This window comes from Aspergillus neoniger (assembly GCF_003184625.1).
Source record: "Aspergillus neoniger CBS 115656 unplaced genomic scaffold BO87scaffold_25, whole genome shotgun sequence".
Lineage (NCBI taxonomy): Eukaryota > Fungi > Ascomycota > Eurotiomycetes > Eurotiales > Aspergillaceae > Aspergillus > Aspergillus neoniger.
In genome coordinates this window covers 256,148-280,471 of record NW_020291153.1, presented here as the reverse complement: position 1 = coordinate 280,471, position 24,324 = coordinate 256,148, and the positions used below count along the sequence as shown (strand labels likewise).

Below are 24,324 nucleotides of genomic sequence, written 5' to 3'. Positions count from 1 at the left end.
AATACAACTCAAACATACATACATCTACTACTAATCAATCCACAACTACCGTCAGTAACAAGCCAGCAATGTAGACAGGACACACGAAATCCAATCCTAACCAGCGTGAAAAGCGAATCAACTAAGACCAAGAGAGGAGAACCTAATGTCATTTTATTTAATTCATACTATGAACAAAACGTGCGCCGCTATCATTAGAATCGTGGTATGTGTAGAAGCATTCTTTCGTGTACGGGAGGGAAGAGGAAGAGGAAGAGGAATGTAAGATAAATGAAACCAGATGATTGGGCGAAGGGGAATTGTGAAGGGGAAGAGTGTGTTTGGCAAGGGTATGTATGATTGCTTTTTCCTTTCTTTTGTGAGGCCGTCAATCAATGAAGAGAAGCGTGAATTTCAATCATTAAATCAATCAGTCAGTCAACTGAGCTGTGAGATGTCTTGATCGGTTCTTTGAAATCATGCAGAAGAAGGGAGAGGGGAATTGACGAGTTCATATGATAAGGGGTAGGTAGGCATGGGTATAGGTATGGGTATGGGGGATTATATGCAGCGATATACCTCATTCAAGAAAAGGCAAGACAAATGTAAAGTTTAAGCTTTTATTCGTATTCGTAATTCCAAGGTTGGCTCTTGATATTGCCTTCCGCAGACACACAGCCCCGTTAGTAATGTCATCAAGCAGAATGAAAATAATAAAAAATCAAGCCTTCTTGCGCCGCTTCGCGCCGCCGCCATTGCCCTTACCTCCCTGAGAATCGTTAGTTTCGGACCCGCCATACTGCAAGCCATCATCCACCGTGTTGGCCGGGCTGGTGCTCTCGCTGTCTGGAAGTGCCTCGATGCGATTGGTCTCGTGGTTGATGGGGATTTGTGCATCCGCGCCGACTCCCGAGCTCATTGCGTTGGTTCCATAACCGCTGCCCTCGTATCCGTTGTAGTACCCGGCCGTCGACTGCGGGTTGGCTCCGCTGAAGATATCACCCTCTGCTGGGATCTGGTCGAAATCGAACAGCTCGGTGGCATCTTTGATCACGCCGTCCTCGGGACCGGTCGTCGCCGTTGGGTCGGCTGATGCTGTGACCGGTACCGAGTGCGACGAGTCGCCGAAATCTAAGCTGTTTTTATTATGCTCGAGGTCTCCAATGTCCGTGAAGTAGTCGTTGGTGAAGATCTCATCAAGGTTTAGTGGGGGAGGGGGGACGCTGCCGTCAGTGCCAATGCCAGGGATGGTGCCTGTAGGGCTCAAGGGTTGAAGCAGGTTGGTCAGGTTCTGCACGGAACGGTCTTGCTCCGCTTGCATCTTCACCAGGTTGTCGATCTCCGCGCGGGTATTGGCCAGCCGCCCCGAGTAGTTGTGTGGCATCGGCGGTGGCGTCGGGGTCATCAGCGCGTTATTTTGAGACACCGGCGGGCTGGTGCCGCTGGAATTGCTCTCGTTGGCCATCAGACGGAGCATATCTGCACGCTGGTTGGGGGTGAGTGGCGAGTTTCCTCCGGATGTTTCGAGGGATGACAGCACATTAGGGAAGTCGGCGAACGTCGTTGGCATGCCGTTGCGCGCATTGGAGTTCTGAATCACAGACATAATATCCCGTTGTGGGAACTGTTGATTCGCTGGCACCGCCGCCTCTTTTTGCCGCGGGCTCGTGTCAAACACCTCCTCGACATGGCCGGGTTGCGACGCACTCGGCTGCCGGCCATGGCCACGCGGTTGTGAGCGGTCATAGGCGGTGGCAGCAGGGGACAATGTTGTCGCACGGCTCTGCCGGTCAGCCCCCGGGGGGGCTTTCAGCAAGAGGGGTTGCTTCTTCATTGACCGTTGTCCACCAGGGCTATTCAGATCACCTAAGGTGCTCAGCGTATACTCGTCCCCCATGTCGACAACGTTGCCTTGGTCTTGGGAAATAGCTCCCGCGAATGAGTTCGCCAGATTCTGCGGTCCCTCCTGCCCTTGCAGACTGCGGTTGTAGACAGTTGCTAGGAAAGTGAGGATGGCATTTATCGAGTTCTCGTGCCGCGTATGCTGCTCCTGGAAGTTGGCCGCCTGCGCGTACAGTTGCTCGTGCTCGCGCCGTAGTTTGCTGATGGTGTTGGAAATGATCTGTTGTTGCTGCCGGATAGCTTGCAGCTCTCGATACACGCCTGCCAATTGGTCTTTGGGCATGACATTGTTCGTGATGAGAGACAATTGGCGGTTGCGCGCACGGTCATCTCGAGATCCAATGCCATCATCCCCGTAGTCGTCGTGGTCCTGGTCCTCCGCTTCCTCGGTCTTCACACGCACGTTTGTCTTCCCAGACTTGCTACCCTGACCCGCCGTGTTTTTGGGCTTCTGAATCAACCATAGCAGGTCAGGATGCCCGCGCTTGAAGTAGGGGTTGGCGTATTCGCTCGGGCTCTTGTTCTTCCGCTCGCTAGCACGCATCGAATTGTCCGACAGCCCAACCTTCTTGTGAAAGCCGTACATGTTCAGCTGGCGAACGAAAGAGGCGTAGTTGTTGTGTTTGAACAGCTCCGGAATGAGGGTCTTCGCAAACTCATCTTCATCCATAACGATGAAAGAGTTTCCATCATCAGACCATCGGATAAGTTCAGTGTTCTTCGACTCGTCCAGAAAACTACACTGCAGTTAGTATTCGTTCATTCGCTGCTGTCAGTCGGTCAACCTACCTGCTCAGCTTTTGCACAAATGGAGGGATCTGCTTCCGCTTGGCCTGTGCCTCCCTCTTCGCAACCATCGCGCGCTTATATAGGTCCTCCAGGCTCTCCCCCCATCCCCCGTTTTCTCCAGTCCCAGTACTATGATCGGAGAAAGGTGGTGTTTGTTCATATCCTCGGCCGCGATTCACCAGTTGAGTTGGGGTTTGACGACGCGCAAGCTGCCCCGGAGCAGCAGCAGTAACATTGGCCGCAGGCACGTCCGGGCTGGATGTGTAGGCAGCAGCGCTGTAGGGGTTGGAATCAGGGAAGGAGGGACTGGACACGTTCGAGGAGGTCTGACCCCATTGCAGAAACTGGTCGTTGGAGAGTTGGTTTCCGGGGTTCTGAGGGTAATTGGATAATGGGCCCAGCTGAGGATGGACGATCGGGGATGTGCCAGGCGCAGGTCTCTTGCGGGTAATTCCTTGAGGACTCATCACAGGCGATAAAACCAATGGTCGGTAAAGAGCAAAGACGTTCTAAGGGGCGAGTAAAGTCGCGTATACGATGGCCTAGGGTCGTCCACTAGGAGGGAAGGAAGAATAACGGCGATTGGGCGAGAGACGAGAGAAGTACTTAGTCGGTCGGGTAAATGGCGGGGTGAGCGGAAGGCCTTAGTTGGCACGGGCAATCCGGTTATGAGGAGGGGAACTTGTCATCAACGTCGTGATTCTCAGAGATGTCCAGGGCGATGGCACTCAGAAGGATGAAGAGCGCTCAGCAGCGGAGAGAGCGTGGGACTGCAGGCGCAAGTGTCAATGGCGGAGACGCGACGGCGCCGCCGCAGACGCTAGGCGTAGTAGCAAGAATCGAATGTAAGGCGGGCGTCAGGCAATCTGCGAAGACGGCAATTCTATATCGGACCGAAAATATGCGTCTGGATGCGATGCAGTCGCTGAATCCAAATTACTTGAGCGAACCAGGCTGGTGATGGAGAATCGACAGAGCCTATTTAACACGGGAAGGCTCTGGGGCCGAAGGTGGGTTCAGAGATACAACCGAGCCGGCGCAACAAAGGCAGGCACAAAGCGCAGAAGAAACAAAGCCTTCCACCACGGGAGGTGAAGAAGAATGGGCGCGACGGAGAACGGGATGAAGCGACGGAGTTGGATCTGAGGGGGCTCAGGACAGGCAACGGCGTCTGGTCACCGCCAGCAAACTCGGGAACTCGAGATGCTTGGCGGGCGGTGATGATCTCAAACCTCGGCGGTGAGTCGTGATTGGCCAATGGCTGACTCAGCGTACGGCACGTGGACGAGGGCGTCTCAGTCGCGATTCGCAGTTTTCCGTTGTTATTCACTCTAGTATCCCTCCTGGGCGTCAAACGCTTTGTTCTCACTTACGGACAGCAACCATCGTCAACGGCAACCATCGCTGCTGACCACGCTACTGTTATGACCTCTACTAAGTACTTGCTAGTGAGGTTGGCTCCCTTCGGGACGGCAAGCTCCCCACTGCCCCATTGTCCAATCACCACCCGCTAATCTTTGCGGCATCGACTTGGCCCATTTCTTCGGACGGCCTGATCCAAAGCCTGTTTTCCTTCCAGAGGTTTCACGATGCTTCTATCGATTTCTGACGCTTCAAATTTTCCCCTAGCCAAACATCTAGGGGCTGCAGAAAGCCAAGCACAGATGTACAGGATGAAAGCAATCAAAGACTTCACCATCAAGAGAATCAGTCTATTCCACCATCTGGTCACCAGTTAACTGCCGGAAGCGTTTCAGTATTCTCTGCCACAGGTCTGGCTGATCCTCCGTAAACCGCTCGATCTTCTGCAGGGCAGCCAAGTCTTCCTCCATATGATGGCGCTTGGTTGTACCGTCCAACACCGTAGTGTGCCCCAGTCCTAGAACAAGACAGTAAAGTGCTGCAGCTGGCGAGATGTCTGCTTCATGGGCAAGCAGCTGAACAGCATCCGAGCGAATTAATTCTGGATTTGCCGATAGCGTCCAGAAGCTCTGGTAAATGATTTGGTTCTCCCGGCAAAAGGCCCTCAAGGGAACATCGTATTGCGTGTCGGCATAGAATCGGTTCTGAACCACAGCAGGCTTTACCCTTGCTTGGCCAAACAGCTCCTTCAAGATGGACAGAGTCGTGTTGGATATACCCAAGCTACGGATCTGGTGAGGGACATAACTCTCAACCGCGGACCAAGCCTCCAATGTCTGAGACATCGTCGGCAGCGGTGAATGCAGAATGAGCATGTCAATGTATGCGTCGTTCACACTATCTGCCGCGCCTGACGGCCGGAGATTATGCAGCGACGACTTGATAGACGCATGGACCTGATCAGTCACCGAGGCCTTGGGGTCATACGGCATATTATCCGGACTCTGGCCATTGACGGACGTGAATTTGGTTTGGACCTGACATGAATTAGCAACAGGCAGACACGAAATGCAATGGAGAATTTCTAATTTTGGGTTTTGCTGTGGATTGGCCACTTACATGAAGATCTTCTCGTCGGACGTAGCCGTCCTGGAGGGCCCTGCGTATGCCTTCCCCGACCAAGTCCTCGCGATAATGCTTGGGTTGGGCAGCAGTGTCCACGGCGCGGAAACCAGCTCCGAGCGCCTGGTGTACCAAATCGGCGGTCTGGTCTTTCTTCCAAGCGGTACCGTAGATTAATGTGGGAATGATGGCGGGAGGTGCGTTTTGCACGGGACGGAGGACGTGACTCTCCCAGGAGAGTTTGGTCATTGCAGCGCGAGCCATAGTGAGGTCGATCAATTCAATGGATTGGATGATATGCAGGGTTGTAGCCGAGATGCCTTGTCATGATGCCTGCGGATGAGCGGATGCAGGAAGAAAGTAGCGGTTAACTCCGACCGGGTTATCCAAGGTGCGAGCACCTGACTTCATGATGACCTAACTCATAGGGACCTACTGTGTTGATATCGACAAGACTCTGCGAACATAGGTATCTGGGTGTGTGTGCTAGCGGTGGCCTGCAGCAAAGATTGACTAGTGGTAGCAGCTTTGTTCCGGTTCCTCACATTTGCACACAGGCAGCATCATTATCCGAGCTTTAAGTGGCAGATGCAGGTGTGATGTTTCTATAACCTGTGCAGGAACTAAATATAGCGGGGAGGCAGTGCATCCATCCGATGCTAGAACTTCACCCGCGGGTGGAGAAGGAATAGCTTGTACTGTGTACCTGGGCTTTCCCCAAATTTGAGCATTGAACCATTTCATTCGAGACAAATTTCCATGCAGTGTCATGCCAGCTGATGGATAACTCCGGCAGATGAGTTCCTCGTTGGTTCCAGAAGAGCCCCGAGTGACAGTGTCACAGATGACATCATACCTTTATCCCATACTTGACTGCAGTAGAAACCTCCCTTGACTCTATGCAAAAACAGAACTACACCAGCAGCCCCCAACAACATTCCATGTAACCCCGGGAATCATTCCGATCAATCAATCAACCCACTCCACAACTCGCCTACTATTGAACTATCGCGACCCACACTCAGGGACTCCAACTGCAACGGCATATCGGGCTACCCCACCGTTGGCGGTGCCCTGACACTATCAAACTATACAGCCATTCAGCAACACCAAATTCAGACTAACTTCCAGGCAACTTCGTTCTCATCTCCCAGATTGGTGTTATCAGAGATGATCAGGGTCCTCCCGCAGCTTGGCATGACCGAAGTGCATATACCCGAGCTACTGATCCTTACTTCCACCTACCTCTCGTGCCGAATCAGGCAAGCTGGGGGTGGGAAGACCTCACGAATGTAGGGAGGACAGTTGTTTCCGATATTGCATTGAGGAGTTGTTGTGCATATGATTTTTCTCCTAGCAGCATGTCACCTACCCCGACTAGTAGTACAGAAAAAACAAATATAGAAACAAAGTAGGTAGTGGTATACAGAGAAACAAGGTATAAATTAGAAGCAATATCCATCCAACATCCATATATCATCATCAACATCAATTCCCTCGAGAACAAACCATCATCACACTTCGATAATCACTACTGCGTATCGCGGCCTTGTCTCTAAAGCTTCCCAATCACCACTACAAGAACAACACCACAAACAGCAGCAAAAGCAAAAGCAATCGAAAATGCACTTCCACCTCATCCCAGCCCTCCTCTCCATCACCACCACCCTCCTCTTTACTCCTCTCGTCCGCGCCGACAACGACCTCGACTCTGACGATGTCCCCGACCGGTGCTGGTCCGTCTGCGGTCCCGTCGTAGGCATAACCCAGGGCTGCGACCACCGGTACGACGACAACGACCGTGCCGAGCTCAACTGCATCTGCAACTGGGTCGAGGCACCTACTCTTCTGCCATTGTGCGAGGCCTGCATTGCCAATTATCGCAGAGAGCATGACCATGACGACGACCATGATGCGAATGATAATGGTAGGTTTGCCATTCTCATACAAGTTTTGTTTAAAATTGAGGAGTGATATGCTAACTATAACAGACGCCTACGACATTCTCACCTCCTGCTCTCTGTCCACGACAACCTGGAACGCAGCAGCCGCTACTTCTGCTCTTCAGTCTGTGAACAGCACGAGTGCTACTGCTACCGCTACTGGCTCTGGTGCTGGAGTTAGTGGTACTGGCTCTGCGGCTTCGACCGGTGGTTCTGCTGCTGCCGCGTCTTCTACTGGTGATGTTAATGGGGCTGTTGGAGTGAGCGTTCCCGGGCTCTCGTCTGTGGCGGTGATGTTGGCCATGGGTATGGGGTATTTGGGTATGGTTTGAGATGGATGGATTATTGATTGAGGAAATGCATGGACGGTCATGGTCATGAGAAATGAGTTTTATATTGATGAGATGAGATTTTAACATCTCTAGGATACCTCCGTTGGTTATCTGATATTCTATCTTGGGGTGATGTTTGTGATAGCTGAGGGCGGAGGATGATATAAGGGGTGCTATATTTGATGGATAGGTATAGGACGTTCCTTACAGAAGTAATACATGATTCTGCGCTTTGGTCTTGCTTCTTTGTGGTGTGCATGTGAATAGCTGTATATGCACAACAATCAGTGATAAGATCTTATCATCCTTTCATTATCGAGTCAGATTCGGAATACGCCCCCAATTAGTCCATTGTGAGAACATAATTCTGCTTTGCAGTCAGATCAATGTCTATGACTGCTAAGACTTTGAGTTATTAAGATAGTATGGCCTTTAGGGCCGGGTTCTGAGACATGACGAGGCTCTTCGGTATTGAAATATATATATGCCGTCTGTTATTGCTAAGTACCGGCATATAAGACATACTAATACTGCAAGATGTCACCGACCTCATTCTGCATAGATAACACAATATATCTTAATTCAATGTACATTATTATTTAGGGTAGTAGCATGGACTCTCTCATGCGTCTTAGCCAAACAAATTAATCGCAGTTCTCATAAGCGCGCACATGGTTGAACACCCACACTTCAATAGCTGATAGTCCAGCCATGCACAGAAAAATCAAATGATTAATCTAGTTATGTGTCTTTATCTCCTGCAAGGATTCTGAACACCCAATATGAGGCAGTCCGAGGTAATAATGTCAACAATGTCGTATGGATCCCCTCGATGCACCTGATATGTCTAGGTGGCTAAGTATTATGGTTCCTTTCCGCTAGTATGGATATACATCGAGTACTCAGTTGTGTAGTTGGACTTGCTCAACATGCGGGGGTCAAAGCTAATGGTGTTCTAATTACTATGGCATTTGAGAGACGCCTGTTAACATAGCAGCGACAAAGAAGCGAAAATCCAATGCAAGATCATAGCCCCCAAGAACTGCTAATAGCCGGCAACGAATCATAGCAACAGACAACAGTATCCATAAACAAAGAAACGAGTAGAGAGCTCTTCCAAAATGATATATTCCGCCACTGACAATGTTAACTTTACTCATTGGCCAGTGACACTCCGAGTACAAGGTACTGTTTTCACATCTCGGAAATAGACGCCTTCGCACTAGCCCATGTCACAAAAGCGTGTTTGAACTCCATTCATGTTCTATTGATTGAAGTACAACTGCCTGAACAAAGTTTGAACGGATGTGGATCAGAGCATATATTGAAGTCAATTGTACAAATAAGGACATAAGGATCATAAAAGTGTGTAATCAAGAATATAAACGTGTCAATTTCTCTGGTGAGCCGTAAAAGAGCTAGCTTCCACATGTTTACTATGTACCAGTGTGACAGTTTATGTAATGTTTCATAAATTGTTCTACAGATCCGTTTTATTGTAGGCAAGATCCTAATGAATTTATTCTTAATCATTAACCTTGATGGGAGACACTGAGATTCCCAAGTGTGAAAGGTATGATCCCATCACTGTACTCACTTTTCTGCACTGCTTGAGCAGACGACTAAATTAGGAGAAATGTCGCTGCTATCAGCTGGTATGATTTCACCGATGGTTAATTTTATAATCATGATGTCTATTCGGATAATATAAAATTATTCAAAAAGGAAACAAATCATGATTCCGCAATGTTCCTTGTCTCATTGTGGAGTAAGAGTTGTGCCAGAGTCCAACATATCATCAAGTCCGAAGGCCATCATACAATCAAAAGTAAGACAGAAGCACAGCGAGCGATATACTATCATCTCCAAAGACCACTGGACATGATTCGAACATCAATATATATCCCTGATTATACTATACCGTACTACCCACTAGCGTACTAATTGCAACCACCATCATCATGTCACACACTGAATCTGATTACAGTGCCTGAAGAACCTGTCACGACTAAGTAGGTAACCACCACCAACCCAGCATAACGTGCACCAGACCCTCATGCCTGTCTCCTTGCTTGAAAAACGAAATTACTCTAAACTTCTATCAGAGACACGGGCTAAACACAGATAAGCCCACCACCACTTCCCCCTCAATAAACATTGGACTGGCAAACAAGGAGTGAAAGCACGCCAGCCACACTCCAAAAACCACCTAATCTCCATAATAGATACAAGCCACACATCACAGCCACAATCAACCAAATCCATCCTCAATAGGTTGTAGGCAACAAACAAAGCACACGCATTCTGCCTAAAGCCCACTCACACACTCGCACTGCACCGCCAACCAGTAAGGATTACTTATCTTGGGAATAGGTAAATGCCACGAATAACTCACTCAAACCACAATACTGTGAATGTGTCCACAACTACTGTACCAACAACTATGTCCCAACTTTCAGCCATTATTCCAACACAAGATATAAATTAATCAATTATGTAAATAATACATAAGCGAAGCGATACTTAGTTAACTATTAACCACCACCAAAATCTTACTGCACAGTCCATTCATTCAATCCTTAATAATAATAAGTAACAATGATTCCATCGAATAAATGAGAAAACAAAAAAACCGAATAAGAGTAAAGAAACCGACCAATCCGCTGATCGGTAGGTCTTTAGTTAGAGACTTAAGTACTTAGTTTCCTGCAACATGCAAAGAATCTGCAAAGCTGAACGAATTACGGAGTAGGGCGAACGAAGGGAAAAAAAAGGGAAGGGGAAGGGGAAAGAAATTCCGATAATTCGGAGTTGAACCCTTGCATGAGATTTACTGTAGTGCACGGATGAGTGAGTGAGTGAGTAATGGGTGAGGTAGTCAAGGCGAAGAAGAATCTCTTCGTTTTTAACTTACTTACTTGGTCTGTGATGGAGGACTTTTTATATGAATTTCCTTGGTTTTGTACTCGTTTACTAGTTGGCTTACATTAATTATTACCACTATCTCTCAACTTCAGATAAAATTCCTAAACCCTCCATTCTTCCCCTGTCAGTATCAGAACTACAAGCAAAACGAAGCACAATTTCAGCTGTTTCATTTTCCGAACTCTCGCTTGCGATTCCTGTGGCAACAAACCCAGATGGATCAGGTGGCTTACATGGGCGGCGCGGCGCTTGCATTGCATTAGGCCTGGTAGCCGGTGCCTAGGATGAAATAGATCATCTTAGACTAGACTAGACTAGACTCTGTACTTAAAACGCCTCCCCTTCGTTTTGCTCAGGTCCATAAAAAAAATGAGGACAAAAAGCAACGTCGGAGGCTCGGAAATAGATCCAGAACCATAAGTAGGAGATTTTGAAAGATTGGGTAGCAATATTTATTGTCATGGTGGAATGATAATTCTTATTTTGGGTTCTTCTCTTCCATACTGCTTGGTGGCATGGACAGGTCTCGCCGCTGCAAAGCATACAAGAAATATTGCATAGCCCACAGTGGGCAGCAGTGGCCCTGACCTGCAAGAAATGGATAGTGATCTAACTTGCCTGCTGAAAAGGGCAAAATGTCTCGGATGAATGGATTGGCAGCTCTGTTTGGTCAAACCATGTCCATCCGTCAGTCAGTCACCGAATACTTGGGCAGTCAGTAAACAATTGTAACTTGGCAGAAAAAAGGGAGTGCTTTTCGATGATCAGCGCTTCCTGGCAACAAAATATGAGGCATTCAAATGTGTTAGTCGTGCTTTTCTTGATTTGCATTGTTCGCACCATTGCCACAGAAAATCATAATGCAGCACTGCCGCACTGGCGTTCTACTCTCTTAAGTTTGGGTAGATACCCTTGGTGCCCTGACTATTGATTCATGAGGGTGAGGCAGTCGTCGCCGGTTAACTCTTGAGACTATTCTCCGTAGCGCTTTCAGAGTGTGCCTGGTGCTAATTATAAGCATCGAACAACCATTCTGAGTGGCCGGAATTACACTGCACATTGAATAGTCTTCGATGATCCGAAACTTTTCCTGTACAGTACTCAGTAACACAGTGAGCTACTTTTTCAGGCGCAACACTTGTGGTGGGCAGGAAGCCAAGCCCACACCTGCGGTCTGTTGATCGGATTTGTCAGAGCGGACCACTCGCTTGCTTTCCACCCACTCGCTTTCTGCACCGCCTGCAATAACAACAACGGCAGCATGTACTTTGACTTACTGTGTACATACTGTACCTCTGCCCCTCCCTCTCACCTACTCACTCCCTAACCAATTCCCTGGCGATTCCGACGAAAAGGATCACGTAAAGCAGTCGAGATGGCCCGGAGCGGGCTGCTCCCCCTATCGGCACCGGTCACGGAGCGAATCACACCATCGTTACACTTATTTAAAAACGAAGCTTCCAATCAGCAAGATCGACTGCGCACTAGGCCGGCTCGTGGTGCCTAGCGGGCTCCAGTCCAATTTGCCTGGAAGCTGAATGGAATCGCTCTCGGTGGACTTGGGAACGGACTAAGAATGTTCTATAGAAACGCTTGGGAGTTTAGCTCGCGCCGGGATCGCCCCCAGAACTCCCCGGTAGGCTATGCGACGGGGACTGGCCCAGTCGGCCTCATAAATTACCCTTAGGGCGCCCCCATCAGGTACAAGTACCGAAACCGAATACGTACGTGCTGGAATTTCATCATCATCTCGATCCCTCCGATGGCTTACGGTTACCGGCCTGCTGTTAGCCTGCGTGGGAGGCGCCAGATGCAGCGGGCCTCTCTCCATAGCAATATCGGGCGGACAACATCCCATCTCGGGAGCTTGCTCAAGAAGAGCGCATGGTAATCTGACGTCTCCAGTCAACGGGTTCTGGTGACACTCTAGCGGGTTCTAGCTCGGGGTATTAATCCCAAACCGCCAATATTGGGTCCAGTTACCCCCCATAGGAGTAGTGGCCATAGTACTCTGTAGTAAGCCAAACACCGAGGCCTTGCGGATCCGCGAAAATGACCTCGCCACTTTTGTACTACTATTGCGGCAATTGCATTCTCGAATATTCGTGGAAGGTGATGGGTCACTAGGCTTGGTCTCGATGCCCTGAGGGAGGCGAGTCGAAGAAAAGTCAGGGGACAAAAATTACCTACCTAAATCCTGTATGGTAAGTATCAATTTCCCCGAAATGGATAGGGAGAAACTTTTAGGTATTTCTAGGTCCCCGTCGTATAATGGGAGCCATGGAATGCGTTCAAGACTTGCGTGTCAAGTAAATAGAGGGGAAATGATGGGGATGTCATGTCCAGACGATAATTATAGCACGGGATAATCTTAACAGCATTTCCGTACCTGCCTCGAAATGACGGCTGCAGGGAAGGGAAGAAAACAGGACGGGAGCACCGCTAACCGCTCATCAGGGGTCTGCTAAATTCCGAGTGACAGGTATGATCTCCCGGCCAGCGTAGGGGGTTAGCCGGCTATCATCCTCCTCCCATGGAATGCCTGATGGGTATCAGGTTGGTGTTCTCCAGATGGTGGTAGATAGCGGTTGCTTGGAGAGAAATTTTTTTTCATATAGACATCGAGGTAGCATAACAGTTGCACATCGGCCAACGGACAAACGGGAAAGCTGCAAGAGCTCGTGAATACGGGAGCTTCCCCTATTCGGAGAGGTGATGAAGCTATAGGGCATCCGTTACCCACTCCAGGCGGATCCCGAATCCACCATAGTCTGGCCCTAGGGAGTAGGGACGCGTTGGAGGCTTGCAGCTTTCCCGGACAGGAACCATCAGTCAGGAACCTTTCGGGACCAGTCAGCACAGTCATTCTCGTGGATTAGATGGGGTTTCGATTCAGAAGGAAGCCAAGAGGCAGAAGATGGTCTGCGATTGTCCGGAAAACATCCGACAACGAAAAGAGGATGCGATCTTCGAACCGGTGCGTCATGCGTGATGACAGAGCTCCGCTCACTCGAACTTTCCTAATAGTAGACCTGCTCCTGAGGGAGTCCAGTAGGTAACGTAGCCCGTGCTGCCGGAAGTGGCAAGAGGGGGGAGGGGAGGGAATTGGAGGCGGGGGGAGGTGTCCTGAGTGCTCCGGTATCGATTCTCAGGGACGGAGAGACACGTTGACGGAGAGTCTGAAACATTGCGACAGGGGGAACGGACCATACCGTCCGTGATATGGCTTGGCTACGGAGAAGGGGTTGACGATGACGCGGAGGAGGTAATCACCAGAGGAGATGATTTATTAATGGGATCAGCAAACCTGGGGATAACAGGGGAGGAGGCGAAAGAATTGGAACAAAGAGAACGCCCCAAAGGAAGGGAAAAATAGAGAAGTGCACATGATGATGATGAAATACTGATAGTTGCTCTAGATCAGGGGGTGTGTGATGTTATTTTCAGATCAAGGCAAGCAAGCAGGGAGGAAGGTGATGGAGGAAAAGTATCCTTTGAGTCAATTTTCTATTAGCTGGACCTCCGTACTTCCATTCTCTCTGGCAACCAGCGATACCAGAGGGTCCAGGGGGGAAATCGCAAAGGGAGGGGGGAACGGAGAACGAGGAAAATACGGCTGTAATACTGCTAGTTAGAACGAAGGGAAATGATAGATGGTAAATTAGTGCTCGAGGAAGGTACCGGATGGGCGGTGCAGCCGGAGGGAGGAAGAAGAGAGGAAAAGGTACCCATTCTTGCTACTAATACTGAATAGGTACCTGGCAGCCACTCTGCTGTCGGTAGAGGTACTTAAGTACATGGCAAGTACCAGCTGCCTATCCAAGAGTCATATCATCCGTCCCCCTCTGTATGCACAGCAGCCAAAAGAACAAGAACCAGCAAGCAACCTGAATCAATCAATCTCCTACGAGACTCTGACCAAAGGGTGCACTTCTCAGCTTCTTGCTAACTGCTTTACTAACCACCATTGATTTCTCTTCATTCATCTGGTGATCCACCTTCCTGCTTTTTTGGTTGGACAAATAGTTAGCATTGCTTTTTGTTCTTCTCTCTTTTTTTTTTTTTTTCACTTTCACTTCTTTTGTTATCTATTCTTATTTTCTTTTATTTATTCTTGTTCTTGCATCTGCATCCGCATCCTTCATTCTATTGTTCGCCCTGTTCCTCCACCTGATCCATCCTGTTCCTGTTGGACTCATTCGACCTGCCTGTGTGTTTGGACCAATCAGGATCACACTCCCCTTTTGGGCAAAGCCTCAGATTCTCCATTCTGGATTTGTTCCCACTTCTTCCACTCCCAACGCTACCGGGACTCGCCTTTTTTCCCTTTCCTCTTCCTCTTTTTTTGCCTCCCGCCACTTAACGAGTTGTGCAGAAACACGCGCAACGGGCATAGATAGCTCAAAGAGGAGTCAAGGCGGGCACACGAAGCGCAGACATCTCCGATCAGCGACGGCCGTCTTCTAGTGACTTCATCACCCGGTGATATCAGGATCAAGGTTCTACCACCATCGAAAAAAAGCACCGATCCGAACCCAAACACAAAAAGCAACGAAAAGCAGAACTAGGAAAAAAGGGAAGAATTGCTAGCAGCACAACAAATTGAAGGAAAATAAGAAAAGCTGCAGCAGCACCAGAAACGAAGAAGGATAAAAAAGGGAAAAGGAAAAGAAAAAAAAAAAAAAAAAAAGTAAGAGCCCACTAGCGAAGGACATCCCACTGGATACCTTCGATCTTCCCCGTCCGCCGTCCCGTCCCCCATCTGACTCTGGATTACGGGAATCCCTTCATCCCATTCGCTCTCACCTTGGTTGTCTCTGTCTGTCTCTCTCTGGTTGTGTTTGGTTTCTGTGGTTTCGTTTCTCGTTCCCCCCTCCCTTCCAAAAGTTCTACCAGTCTTCAGTTCTCTCTATTTGTGTTGATCATCCTCTTTCCCCCCCCCCATCTCCCCATATCCCCCTACTACTTACCCATTCAACATCCGTTTCGGGTAGGGTGGCCCTTATTTAACATCCCCTGGCTATTGTCTTTCTTACCACCTCCAACATCCTTCTGACAGTTTCATCTATTGTTGGAATTAGGGAGTCAGACCGGGTGTTCCTGACCTTTGGGGGCAAGCCGCGCTTCTCTCGTTGCTTTCTCTCCATCACATTTCCCGCACGATCTATCCAGTGCAGTGCAGCAGAGTGCGTTCAGCCATCCCCATCAATCCTTTGTTATTATTTTATTTCATTTTCTTTTGTTTTCCTTTCCCTCTTGCTCCCTTCCTCGGGGGTGTGGATTCGCGGAAGAGCAGAAAAAAAAGACCAGACCAGACTGGACCCGACTAAGCGGTCGCGGTGTTGCCGGCTTTTCTTTCTGCGTGCCGTTTTGGCGGGCGTGCCTTTCCCTTTCCCTTTCCTTCCCTTTTCCCCCCCAGCAGCAACCAGCAGCAATAAGCAGCAATAAGCAGCAACTGCAAGCCAAAGAGTGAGATTCCTTTGGTGTTCCTCTTCCTCCTGGACCACCTCCTGCTACTTGCTCGTTCCTCGTTTTCCTTCCCTTCCCCCTCCCTCCTCCCAATTCTCTCTCCCTCCCTCCCTCCCTCTCTCTCTCTCTCTGTTCGGCCATCAAAAAGCCTTGGGCACTGCTTATCCTTCCCAGGTAGTGGCAGCTCGTTTTCTTTTTTTGCCTTATCTTCCTCTTCCCGTGTTAAAGCCTCGTTTATTTTCCATTTCTTCCTTCTCTTGCTACTTCGATTTTTTCCGCACCCTCATTTTCTTTTTCCCGAGTTCTTCCTCCCCTGCCCTCTTCTGATGCCCCTAGGGGTCTTGAGAAGCGAAAGACAAACATAAAAAAAAGAAAAAGCAAAAACGAAAGGAAAAATAGTTCCTAACATTTTCATGCTAAAGGATACGACGGCCATTGATGACCCAATAGTCACGAGAGAATTATTTCAGCAGCTGTGAGCGATTTTGCTTGTTTTTCTTCGGTTTTTGTCGCTTCCACCGCGCTTTTCCTCTCCGCAGTCAACCAACGATCGGTCATTCCCTCCTCCCCCTCGGAAAGTTGACCCTGTTTTGCTACGATCCTCTCGACCTTGCAAACACCCCCAAACCAAGCGTGGTTTGACATCCTCCTCTCCGCTACTGTCCAGCGCCTGTGCGGTCGCTCCTATGTTTGAGTAGTTTCGCCAGACACAACAGTTGCGATCTATTGAAAAGGGTTTGTTGTGTGGTGGATCTCAGTGCCCACATTCCTCGGTTTGGTTGCTTCTAGGGATTCTGCAATCTTTTCGCCGCCATGAGCTATCAACAAGCCCAGGACATGTACCACGATAACTCCGCGGCGCGTTCTCCTGGCTCCCAACGCCACCAGCAGCCGCTGCACCGTCAACCCTCTCGTCAGTTTGACGCGTATGGCCCTATGCCCGTGAACCTGTATGACGACATGGCTCGTTACGACACCGGTCGGCTGGAGCGCCTGAACTCATCGCTGCACAACAACTCCTACGCCTACGATCTGGCGGGCTCCCAGACCTGGAACCCCAACGGCTTTGCCAATGCGCAAGCTCTTGGAGGCATTCGGTCGGCTTCGACCAGCCTCAAGACAACTTCGCGCACTGGCAGGGCGGGCTTGCCAACGGTATGTATTCAATTGCGTGGGTGGAATGTGTTTGATGGAATTGGGCGTTGCTGACTGACGAGTAGACATGGCTTGATCAGCAGCCTGGCATCCCCAGCGCCTTCTCCAACCTCGGTCCCGGTCCCCTCCAAAGCAGCGCGATGCGCCCGGAAGCCTCTGGTGGTCCGTCGGAAGCGGAGGATGAATTGATTCCCACCGCCATTGTCATCAAGAACATTCCTTTTGCGGTGAAGAAGGAGCAGCTGGTGCAGCTCATGACTGAGCTCAACTTGCCGCTGCCTTACGCCTTCAACTACCACTTCGACAACGGCGTCTTCCGGGGATTGGCTTTCGCCAACTTCACTTCTGCTGAAGAGACCGCAACCGTCATCGAGGTCCTCAACCATTTCGAGCTCCAGGGTCGGAAACTGCGGGTTGAATACAAGAAGATGCTGCCGCTTCAGGAGCGGGAGCGGATTGAGCGTGAGAAGCGCGAGCGTCGTGGTCAGCTGGAAGAGCAGCATCGCCCCATGGCGACCTCGCAGCTCCAGACTCAGAGTTCCATGTCGTCTCTTACCTCGCACCTTCCCGCTACCTCCCCGTCCCCCGTCTCCCAGCGTGGCCAAAAGTTGGGTAAGTGGCTTGACACCCTTGTGCTCTTTTCTGCAAGTCGCTAACCCATCCCCCGTATCTACAGAGGTCGACCTCAACGATAGCACAACGCTTTCGTACTACTCGCAGCTTCTTCTCTTCAAGGAAGATACGGCGCGTGATACCCTCGTGTTCCCGTCCAACCTTTCTCCTGTCCAGCGCCGCACCGTGCATACACTTGCTCACAACATGGGCCTAGGCCATGCGTCTCGGGGATCAGGTGATCAGCGGCAGGTGCATGTTTTCAAGGTCGCTCCTGGCACCAACGTTAGCCCTCCCTTGTCGTCCATCCCTGCCGCTGTCCAACCGGCGGAGACAGCGCGCCGTGGACTGAACCGCGCCGCAACCATTGATTTCAGTGAGTCTCGCAACGACGGACCCACTCATTTTAACACTTTGCGCGGTCAGCCTTCTGCTGGCTTCCTGGGAGTCTTGGACTCCCCTGGCAACTTTGGCAACACGCAGAACCTTCGAGCCGCCAAGTCGTTTGCAGACCTACGCTCCTACACGCCATCCCCCGTCCCCTCTTCTGCCAGCTTCCCTGCAGCGCTGCAGTCTAACGGAGCGCGCCTGCAACATTACGATGGTGCCACCAGCGGCACTTCCAACACCCCTACGCTTACGTCCGCGCCATCCGGTTCCTCCCTCGGTATGCAGCGCGACGACAGTCTGTTGGTTAACAGCCTCAGTAGCCTCTCTCTGGGCACTGGAATTGGTGGGCCGAATGCGAGCCCGAGGAGATTGCGGGGTATGTTCTCTTGGGAGCAGCCAGAAAGTCAGCCCTCTAGCGCTGGTCCCATCGGTAGTAACCGATCCATCGGAGTTGGATTTGACGGTCAGTCACAGGAGCGCATGCCCATTAGGCAGCCGAGAGGCCCGATGCCCGAGAAAGGTCCAGGATTTCGACGCCAGAACGGACACCAATCGCGCGGAAGCGACGAGTTACGCACCAGCTCTGGTGTAGAGATTATTGTGGAGTAAACACTTTAATGGGAAGACGAAGACGACGAAACTTGTTAGATTGCTTTGCCGCAAGATGCATACGACTCTTATATCACGAGGCCTGATCCTGTTCTGCGATTATTGGCTTACGATTCGATGAGGGATGACGAGATGACACTCAACCGAGAGAACCAAAAGAATATTTCTCTGATCTAGCCAAGTTTAGACGTTATTTTGGGGCAGCCCAGCAGGCACGCTGTTTGAACGCAACCTTTTTATGCTTTTCTCCTTGTTTCGCGGAAAATAAAGACCTCCCCAAAAAGAAAGCTGTGGACTATTTGAGACGCGGGCGCCTTGCATGCAGGAACATTTTTTTTTTATCTATACTTTTTTCTTTTACTCTTACTTTTTACCTTCTACAAATTGTGTCGGCGGAAAGCAATATAAAACCAATCATCAACACCTGGATGGCTACGAAGGACGACAACAAAACGGGATTCGGATGTCTTTGTGTGCCCATGGCAAGAGAAATGACTCACCAGCATTCGCATTTAACCTTTTACTTATCTCCTTCTATCTACTTGTTTGTCACTTTGTATATGGGGCAATTTGCATCATTTAATGTTTTTATTTCTCTGTCAGACGTGTCCAATGTGCTTTTGTTCTCTCATCTCCTCTAATCATGTTTTTTATGGAGCCCCTGTGATAGTGGGTTAGAGTGGAGGAATTGACGGAACGTTGTCGGCATACCACATCGTATGCAATGTGGCTGTTGCCGAGGACGGGTCATTCATTCTCTTTACAATTTTTCAATTCCCTGACCTGCAGGTGTAATTCAAAAAACTTGATGACTTGCATGGCGTGCGTTAGGGGAGATACAGTGGCGAATTGAATGGGCGGGTATTTGCATTCCTTGCAGCTTCTTGGAGGGGGAGAGTTTTGCCTGTGGGTATTTTTTCTAGGGATGAGAATGCCCAGGCAACTATCTAGGTGGACAAATGACAACTCTTGCAATATTGTCCGACTTGATGACGTCTCGTGATTTATCCCTTTTCCCGACGGCGGTCTGGCCGGATTATATTTCCCTTGCCATTAGGTGGGCTCATCACCCTCTTCCCTTATCTACCTTGCCATTCAGATTGCCATACCTCCCTTCCACTTACTAGCTGTTGTTTTTCTGTATTTATATACATTGTTGACTCTCTCCATCCCCTTTTCTCTCCTTCAGACCCTCACAGAGCTTGATTCATCATTTCAGTTGTTGTTTTCCATCATGATCGCTTCGGGACTTACTAGACTGTAGTATAGCATAGTTATAGTACTAGGTATAGAGACGTCATTCATTCACTTCCAATGCTCAATCGCATCCGTGTTTCGGTTCAATTAGTAGTAGTACTACTAGTAACAAGTAGCGTTTCAATATATGTATGTAGATCACTCTGAAACTACTTATCAACTCAACTAGTGATATGATATCAGGCGTGAATATATACGTACTATGTGTGGTACTAGTGGTCATTTCATACATGCTGGTTCAAGTATTCATTCAGTTACTAAGGCAGTTAGGATCTATTCACACCATACACATGTAGTACGACTCCTAGTATATCACACCCACCCATTTCTTTTGAGTATCAGCAGGGCAGGAATGAATGAATGGGTCAGTCACATAGAAGGAAGAAAAGAAGAAAATAGAAGGCGGTGAATAAGGTAGACTCGTACAGACCCGTTGATATTAGAGAAAAATTAGAGAGTACAGAAACATAAAGGGGTAAAAAATGATAAGAAAAGAAAGGTCATGGAAAATAAATAAATAAATAATAATAACTTTCCCACTACCGAAACATATCCCCTTTTTCCCATTACAGCGCCCTTGGAAAATTTGACATGAAACACGGAATACACACAAAAGACATCAAGCTGTCAGGGGAGATAAAATAATAATAGTAAAATGAAAGATGGGGGGAAGCAAGGAAGAACTTGGAAAATAATCATCTCGAGCTTCACAGCGTCACGAGAATAAAAGGTGGGCTTTTGTGTTCGTCAGAAGGACGTGACCTGATTTCCTTGCCTCCCTGTTCGGGCGTGATTTTGCAGAGGGGGTGGAAGTAGCATCATGATCACAATAAAGAACCCGTTCCTAGCTTTTTTCCCTTTAACGATCATTCAATCACCAAACGCCGGAGTTCGTCGGGTATCCACCATCATTTAAGCCTCGGTCTTGCTCTTCTTCTTTTGCTCCACCTTCAGCAGGAGCGCGCGGTTGATGCGCGGCAGAACACCTCCGAAGGCAATAGTGGCGCGGATCAGGGTATCCAACTCCTCATCACCACGGATGGCGAGCTGCAGATGACGCGGGGTGATACGCTTGACTTTGAGATCCTTGGCAGCGTTTCCGGCCAATTCGAGGACTTCCGCAGTCAGATATTCGAGAACAGCGGTGACATACACGGCGGCTGCGATCGGGATTTGTCAGCATGGCTGAAAGAGAAGACAAAGGAAGGTGCGCCTTCTGTAGGCTTGGATAAAAGGGTCGTACCTTTGGCGCCAACGCGCATCTTGTTCTGGGTGTTATTCTTCAAAAAGCGCTTAACACGACCGCAAGGGAACTGTGGTTGAAGGATACTGTCAGCGACCGGGACTGATGATAGTAGATAGGCATGAATGTGTGAAGTGAAGCTTTGATGTGAAGGTGGATATGGGAGGGATCGTGACCGCCACCCCTCTCAACCCAGTCGCCTGAACCGCGACAAGCCGGTGTGATATAGCTTTTGAAGGGATTATGTTCGATATAAGAAAGCTATACGCGTGCTTTTGCGAACATAAAGGCGATCGCGAGGGGCAAAGGAGGCAAAAAGCAAAATTCCAAGCCATAACGGGTTCAGTGGTATGTCGCCGCCAGACGCCATGGGATGGATCAAATGTCATATGCCTGCAGGGAGAAAAAAAGGGCGAATACGGACCTGCAGACCAGCCTTTGCGCTGTGGGATTTCTGGCTCTTCCCCGCAGAGTCCTTGGAGCCGGCCTTTCCACCGATAGACTTTCCCTTTCCACCAGGCATTTTGCAAAAGCGTCGAGATTTGGGGCCGCAGGGGCGAAAATGTCGCGTCAGTCGAGTATTGGAAGTGGTAGAACGTGATGGTGGATGTTGGTGCGATCCGATGCAGCACAAGCACGCGCGTTGTTGATGGATGAAGGAGTCAGAAATGTCAGAGCCATCCTGGTCGCTAAAGACGGGCGTCGACCGTCGAGTGGCGCTAGTCCATTTCTGGAAACCTGCTCAGCTTCCATCCACGGAGCTGTCATAACGGGCGAGGTGGTTGTTGGTCGCCGTTGCAAAGGCAGCGATGTACAAGCTTCAAGTCCTTGTAACTTGTCATAATCCCGAGAAAGACTTTCAGCCAAAGCACCGTTGGCCTCGCTTTATCGGGCGCATGGAGCTGGGGCTGAGCGTCCACGCCATTGCTGGGTAGAGTCACTCAGTAGTCGAATCCCCAAATGCCAGACATACCACACTTGTGAGCAAATATAATTGCATCAATATACTTGCACCAGTGGGCCTAATCGGCGGAGAGAGGACATAGAGACTCTTAAACCGTAACGTGGGGGGTTTGCACACGTTCGTAGCGATATAACAGAGGTTGGCAGGAGAGTGTGCAGACCATGATAGTTGCTCAGCGGATTATCTAAGCAACCAGGTGATCTGTGCCTTTTGCCTTGTCCGGGGGAGTGTATGCCTCAGGCTGCAGTAGGCCTTGAACCTCCGAATCAGGTAAAGATTCTGCTTATCACTTGCTTATCGCCGCTATCTTCCCTTACGCCTTACACTGATACGGCTAAGCCAAGAGAGGTCAAGAGCAAGCACGTGATACTCACTATCTGGACAGCTGTCCGACTTCCCCGGGGCTCCAGTTCCGCAGTTCGAAGTTTCTGTCCTTGCGCACGCGTTCCCCATCCTCCCCAGTTTCACATCATCGGGTGCTGCTCCTCACTTCTCAAGGCTCCCTAGTCCCAGTACTACCGGCAAGATGGTGTCTCCTCAAGTGTAAGTGATTCCTGCGTTATTCTGCACGCGACTCAAACGACCATGGTCTGCCATGTCATGATGCTACTTGGGGAATAATACTGACATGTCGCCTGTCTTGCAGTACCAACCTGGCCATCATCGTGGTGATGATGCAGCTGGCGAAGAAGGTTCCCTTCGAGGACCCTGATGTCCTTATGCTGGTCCGTGGCATGTACATCCTGTCCAATGTGATCATTCTGGGAGTGTATCTGTACACTCAGTCGAAGATCAACAAAAAGAATGGTATGCTTTCTATTCAGTCTTCATTAAGCTACAGTCCGCTAATACTCTATGATCAGATCTGACTACCCTGAAATACGTGGAGCCTTCTCCTATGGGTAGCGGTGAGGAGCCCAAGCCGGTCACCACTACCAACATGGAGTACGACAAGGGACAGCTGCGCCAGCTGATGAGGAGCCAGCTGATGGGCGTGGGTATGATGGGTGTGATGCACCTTTACTTCAAGTACACCAACCCTCTCCTGATCCAGTCCATCATCCCTCTCAAGGGTGCCTTCGAGTCGAACCTGGTCAAGATCCACGTCTTCGGCAAGCCTGCCACCGGTGACCTCCAGCGCCCCTTCAAGGCCAACAACAGCTTCCTGAACCAGGGCCAGATCAAGAGCGACAAGGCCTCCGTTGAGAACGCGGAGAAGAACTGGAGGGGTGGTGTCAAGGAGGAGTAAGGTGACGGATTCTGGGGAAGGAGCGCGAGAGATATTGCTACGCCTTGCCTCCTGTGTATTTATAGATGTGGTTGCAATGGAGTGAGCGCGAATTCACCTTGGATTTGCGCATTTCTGGCTTCACACTGGCTTTCTTGGCTGCTGTGATGGGAGACTTTTATGACTATGCATGTTGTCGATATCATTCGCAATGACCGCTTACTATAAATATAATAGAGCCACGTCAGTGGTGACCTCATGTCCTATATTCTCCCATGCCGCAGCATGAGTCAGGGGGCAAATAGATAATTAAAAATCCTTGATCGCTATGGCTTCCCAACCAGGTAGGAGCGGAAACGATGATGAGTGGCGAAGTCCCTGCCGATGCTTTGTTGTCTCACGGCTTGCGTCTCCTGACATACCAACATCGGTGGCCGGTGAAGACAATGAAGGCATTTCCAAGCAATACGGGTTGTGGCCACACGGTGTCACTTGCTCAAAGTAACCTGGTGCATTTACCCCATGTAAGGCTGGAGGCTGGATGGGGCCACTTTTCAGCAATATGTAGAAAGTACTAGAACCATCTCCCGGTCTCCGCGACCCTGGACATTGACACGCCAGCATGATCATGAAACCCGAGTCAAACCAGAGCCGTTTGGGGTTGTGCTACACTCCCAAGTCATAGATGTCGCCAATCGAATAAATCCGAGCACACCGATGTGGCGTGCAATTATACTTAGTATGTAGGGACAAACCTTGGTGCGCGGCCTTTAGGCGGCCATAGATAGTTATGCTACGGTACCACTGATGTTATTGTACCGAAAAGAAAGAAAAGTCCCAGCCAGTTAATTCCCAAATCAAAGCCACATGCATCCGTTATCATGCATCTGACATATCGGATTCGTCCATTTGGTTGGAGTATTTGAAAGAGGCCAGAGCATCACCGACATGGGTACCCTCAGCAATAATATGTATGCATTATGCCCCCCCCCATGGATCCGTAGCTTTCAAGCAATTAGACGCGCGCCCGGCCGAATGAGATG

At 49.6% G+C, this 24,324-nt stretch overlaps 7 protein-coding genes across 7 annotated transcripts; 4 read left to right on the top strand and 3 right to left on the bottom strand.

The window, feature by feature from the left end:
* Positions 1-449: 449 nt before the first annotated feature.
* BO87DRAFT_113331 (heat shock factor family protein) lies at positions 450-3,258 on the bottom strand. Its single transcript, XM_025617892.1, has 2 exons — positions 2,671-3,258; positions 450-2,618 (listed from the first exon to the last, which is right to left on the bottom strand). The coding sequence occupies exons 1-2, from the start codon at positions 3,135-3,137 to the stop codon at positions 701-703; spliced, it is 2,385 nt and encodes a 794-aa protein (XP_025477638.1). The 5' UTR covers positions 3,138-3,258; the 3' UTR covers positions 450-700.
* A 1,124-nt stretch (positions 3,259-4,382) lies between these two features.
* On the bottom strand, positions 4,383-5,418 carry BO87DRAFT_388556 (putative aldo-keto reductase (AKR); the record flags this gene model as incomplete). The annotated part of the gene is made up of 2 exons (XM_025624864.1): positions 4,383-5,069; positions 5,152-5,418. The coding sequence occupies 2 exons, from the start codon at positions 5,416-5,418 to the stop codon at positions 4,383-4,385; spliced, it is 954 nt and encodes a 317-aa protein (XP_025477637.1).
* A 1,206-nt stretch (positions 5,419-6,624) lies between these two features.
* On the top strand, positions 6,625-7,680 carry BO87DRAFT_460819 (putative GPI anchored protein). The gene is made up of 2 exons (XM_025629042.1): positions 6,625-7,081; positions 7,146-7,680. Exons 1-2 carry the CDS (start codon positions 6,778-6,780, stop codon positions 7,427-7,429), a joined length of 588 nt encoding a protein of 195 aa, XP_025477636.1. The 5' UTR covers positions 6,625-6,777; the 3' UTR covers positions 7,430-7,680.
* Positions 7,681-16,636: 8,956 nt separating this feature from the next.
* BO87DRAFT_313198 (putative R3H domain protein) lies at positions 16,637-18,589 on the top strand (the record flags this gene model as incomplete). Its single annotated transcript, XM_025619610.1, has 3 exons — positions 16,637-16,978; positions 17,044-17,590; positions 17,655-18,589. 3 exons carry the CDS (start codon positions 16,637-16,639, stop codon positions 18,587-18,589), a joined length of 1,824 nt encoding a protein of 607 aa, XP_025477635.1.
* BO87DRAFT_113273 (uncharacterized protein) lies at positions 18,590-19,389 on the top strand. Its single transcript, XM_025617891.1, has 2 exons — positions 18,590-18,741; positions 18,966-19,389. Exons 1-2 carry the CDS (start codon positions 18,707-18,709, stop codon positions 19,228-19,230), a joined length of 300 nt encoding a protein of 99 aa, XP_025477634.1. The 5' UTR covers positions 18,590-18,706; the 3' UTR covers positions 19,231-19,389.
* Positions 19,390-20,506: 1,117 nt separating this feature from the next.
* On the bottom strand, positions 20,507-21,948 carry htz1 (histone H2AZ). The gene is made up of 3 exons (XM_025617889.1): positions 21,514-21,948; positions 21,090-21,159; positions 20,507-21,006 (listed from the first exon to the last, which is right to left on the bottom strand). The coding sequence occupies exons 1-3, from the start codon at positions 21,610-21,612 to the stop codon at positions 20,759-20,761; spliced, it is 417 nt and encodes a 138-aa protein (XP_025477633.1). The 5' UTR covers positions 21,613-21,948; the 3' UTR covers positions 20,507-20,758.
* Positions 21,949-22,538: 590 nt separating this feature from the next.
* On the top strand, positions 22,539-23,582 carry BO87DRAFT_378443 (PHO88 family protein). Its single transcript, XM_025623792.1, has 3 exons — positions 22,539-22,596; positions 22,700-22,860; positions 22,917-23,582. The coding sequence occupies exons 1-3, from the start codon at positions 22,580-22,582 to the stop codon at positions 23,300-23,302; spliced, it is 564 nt and encodes a 187-aa protein (XP_025477632.1). The 5' UTR covers positions 22,539-22,579; the 3' UTR covers positions 23,303-23,582.
* Positions 23,583-24,324: the final 742 nt, after the last annotated feature.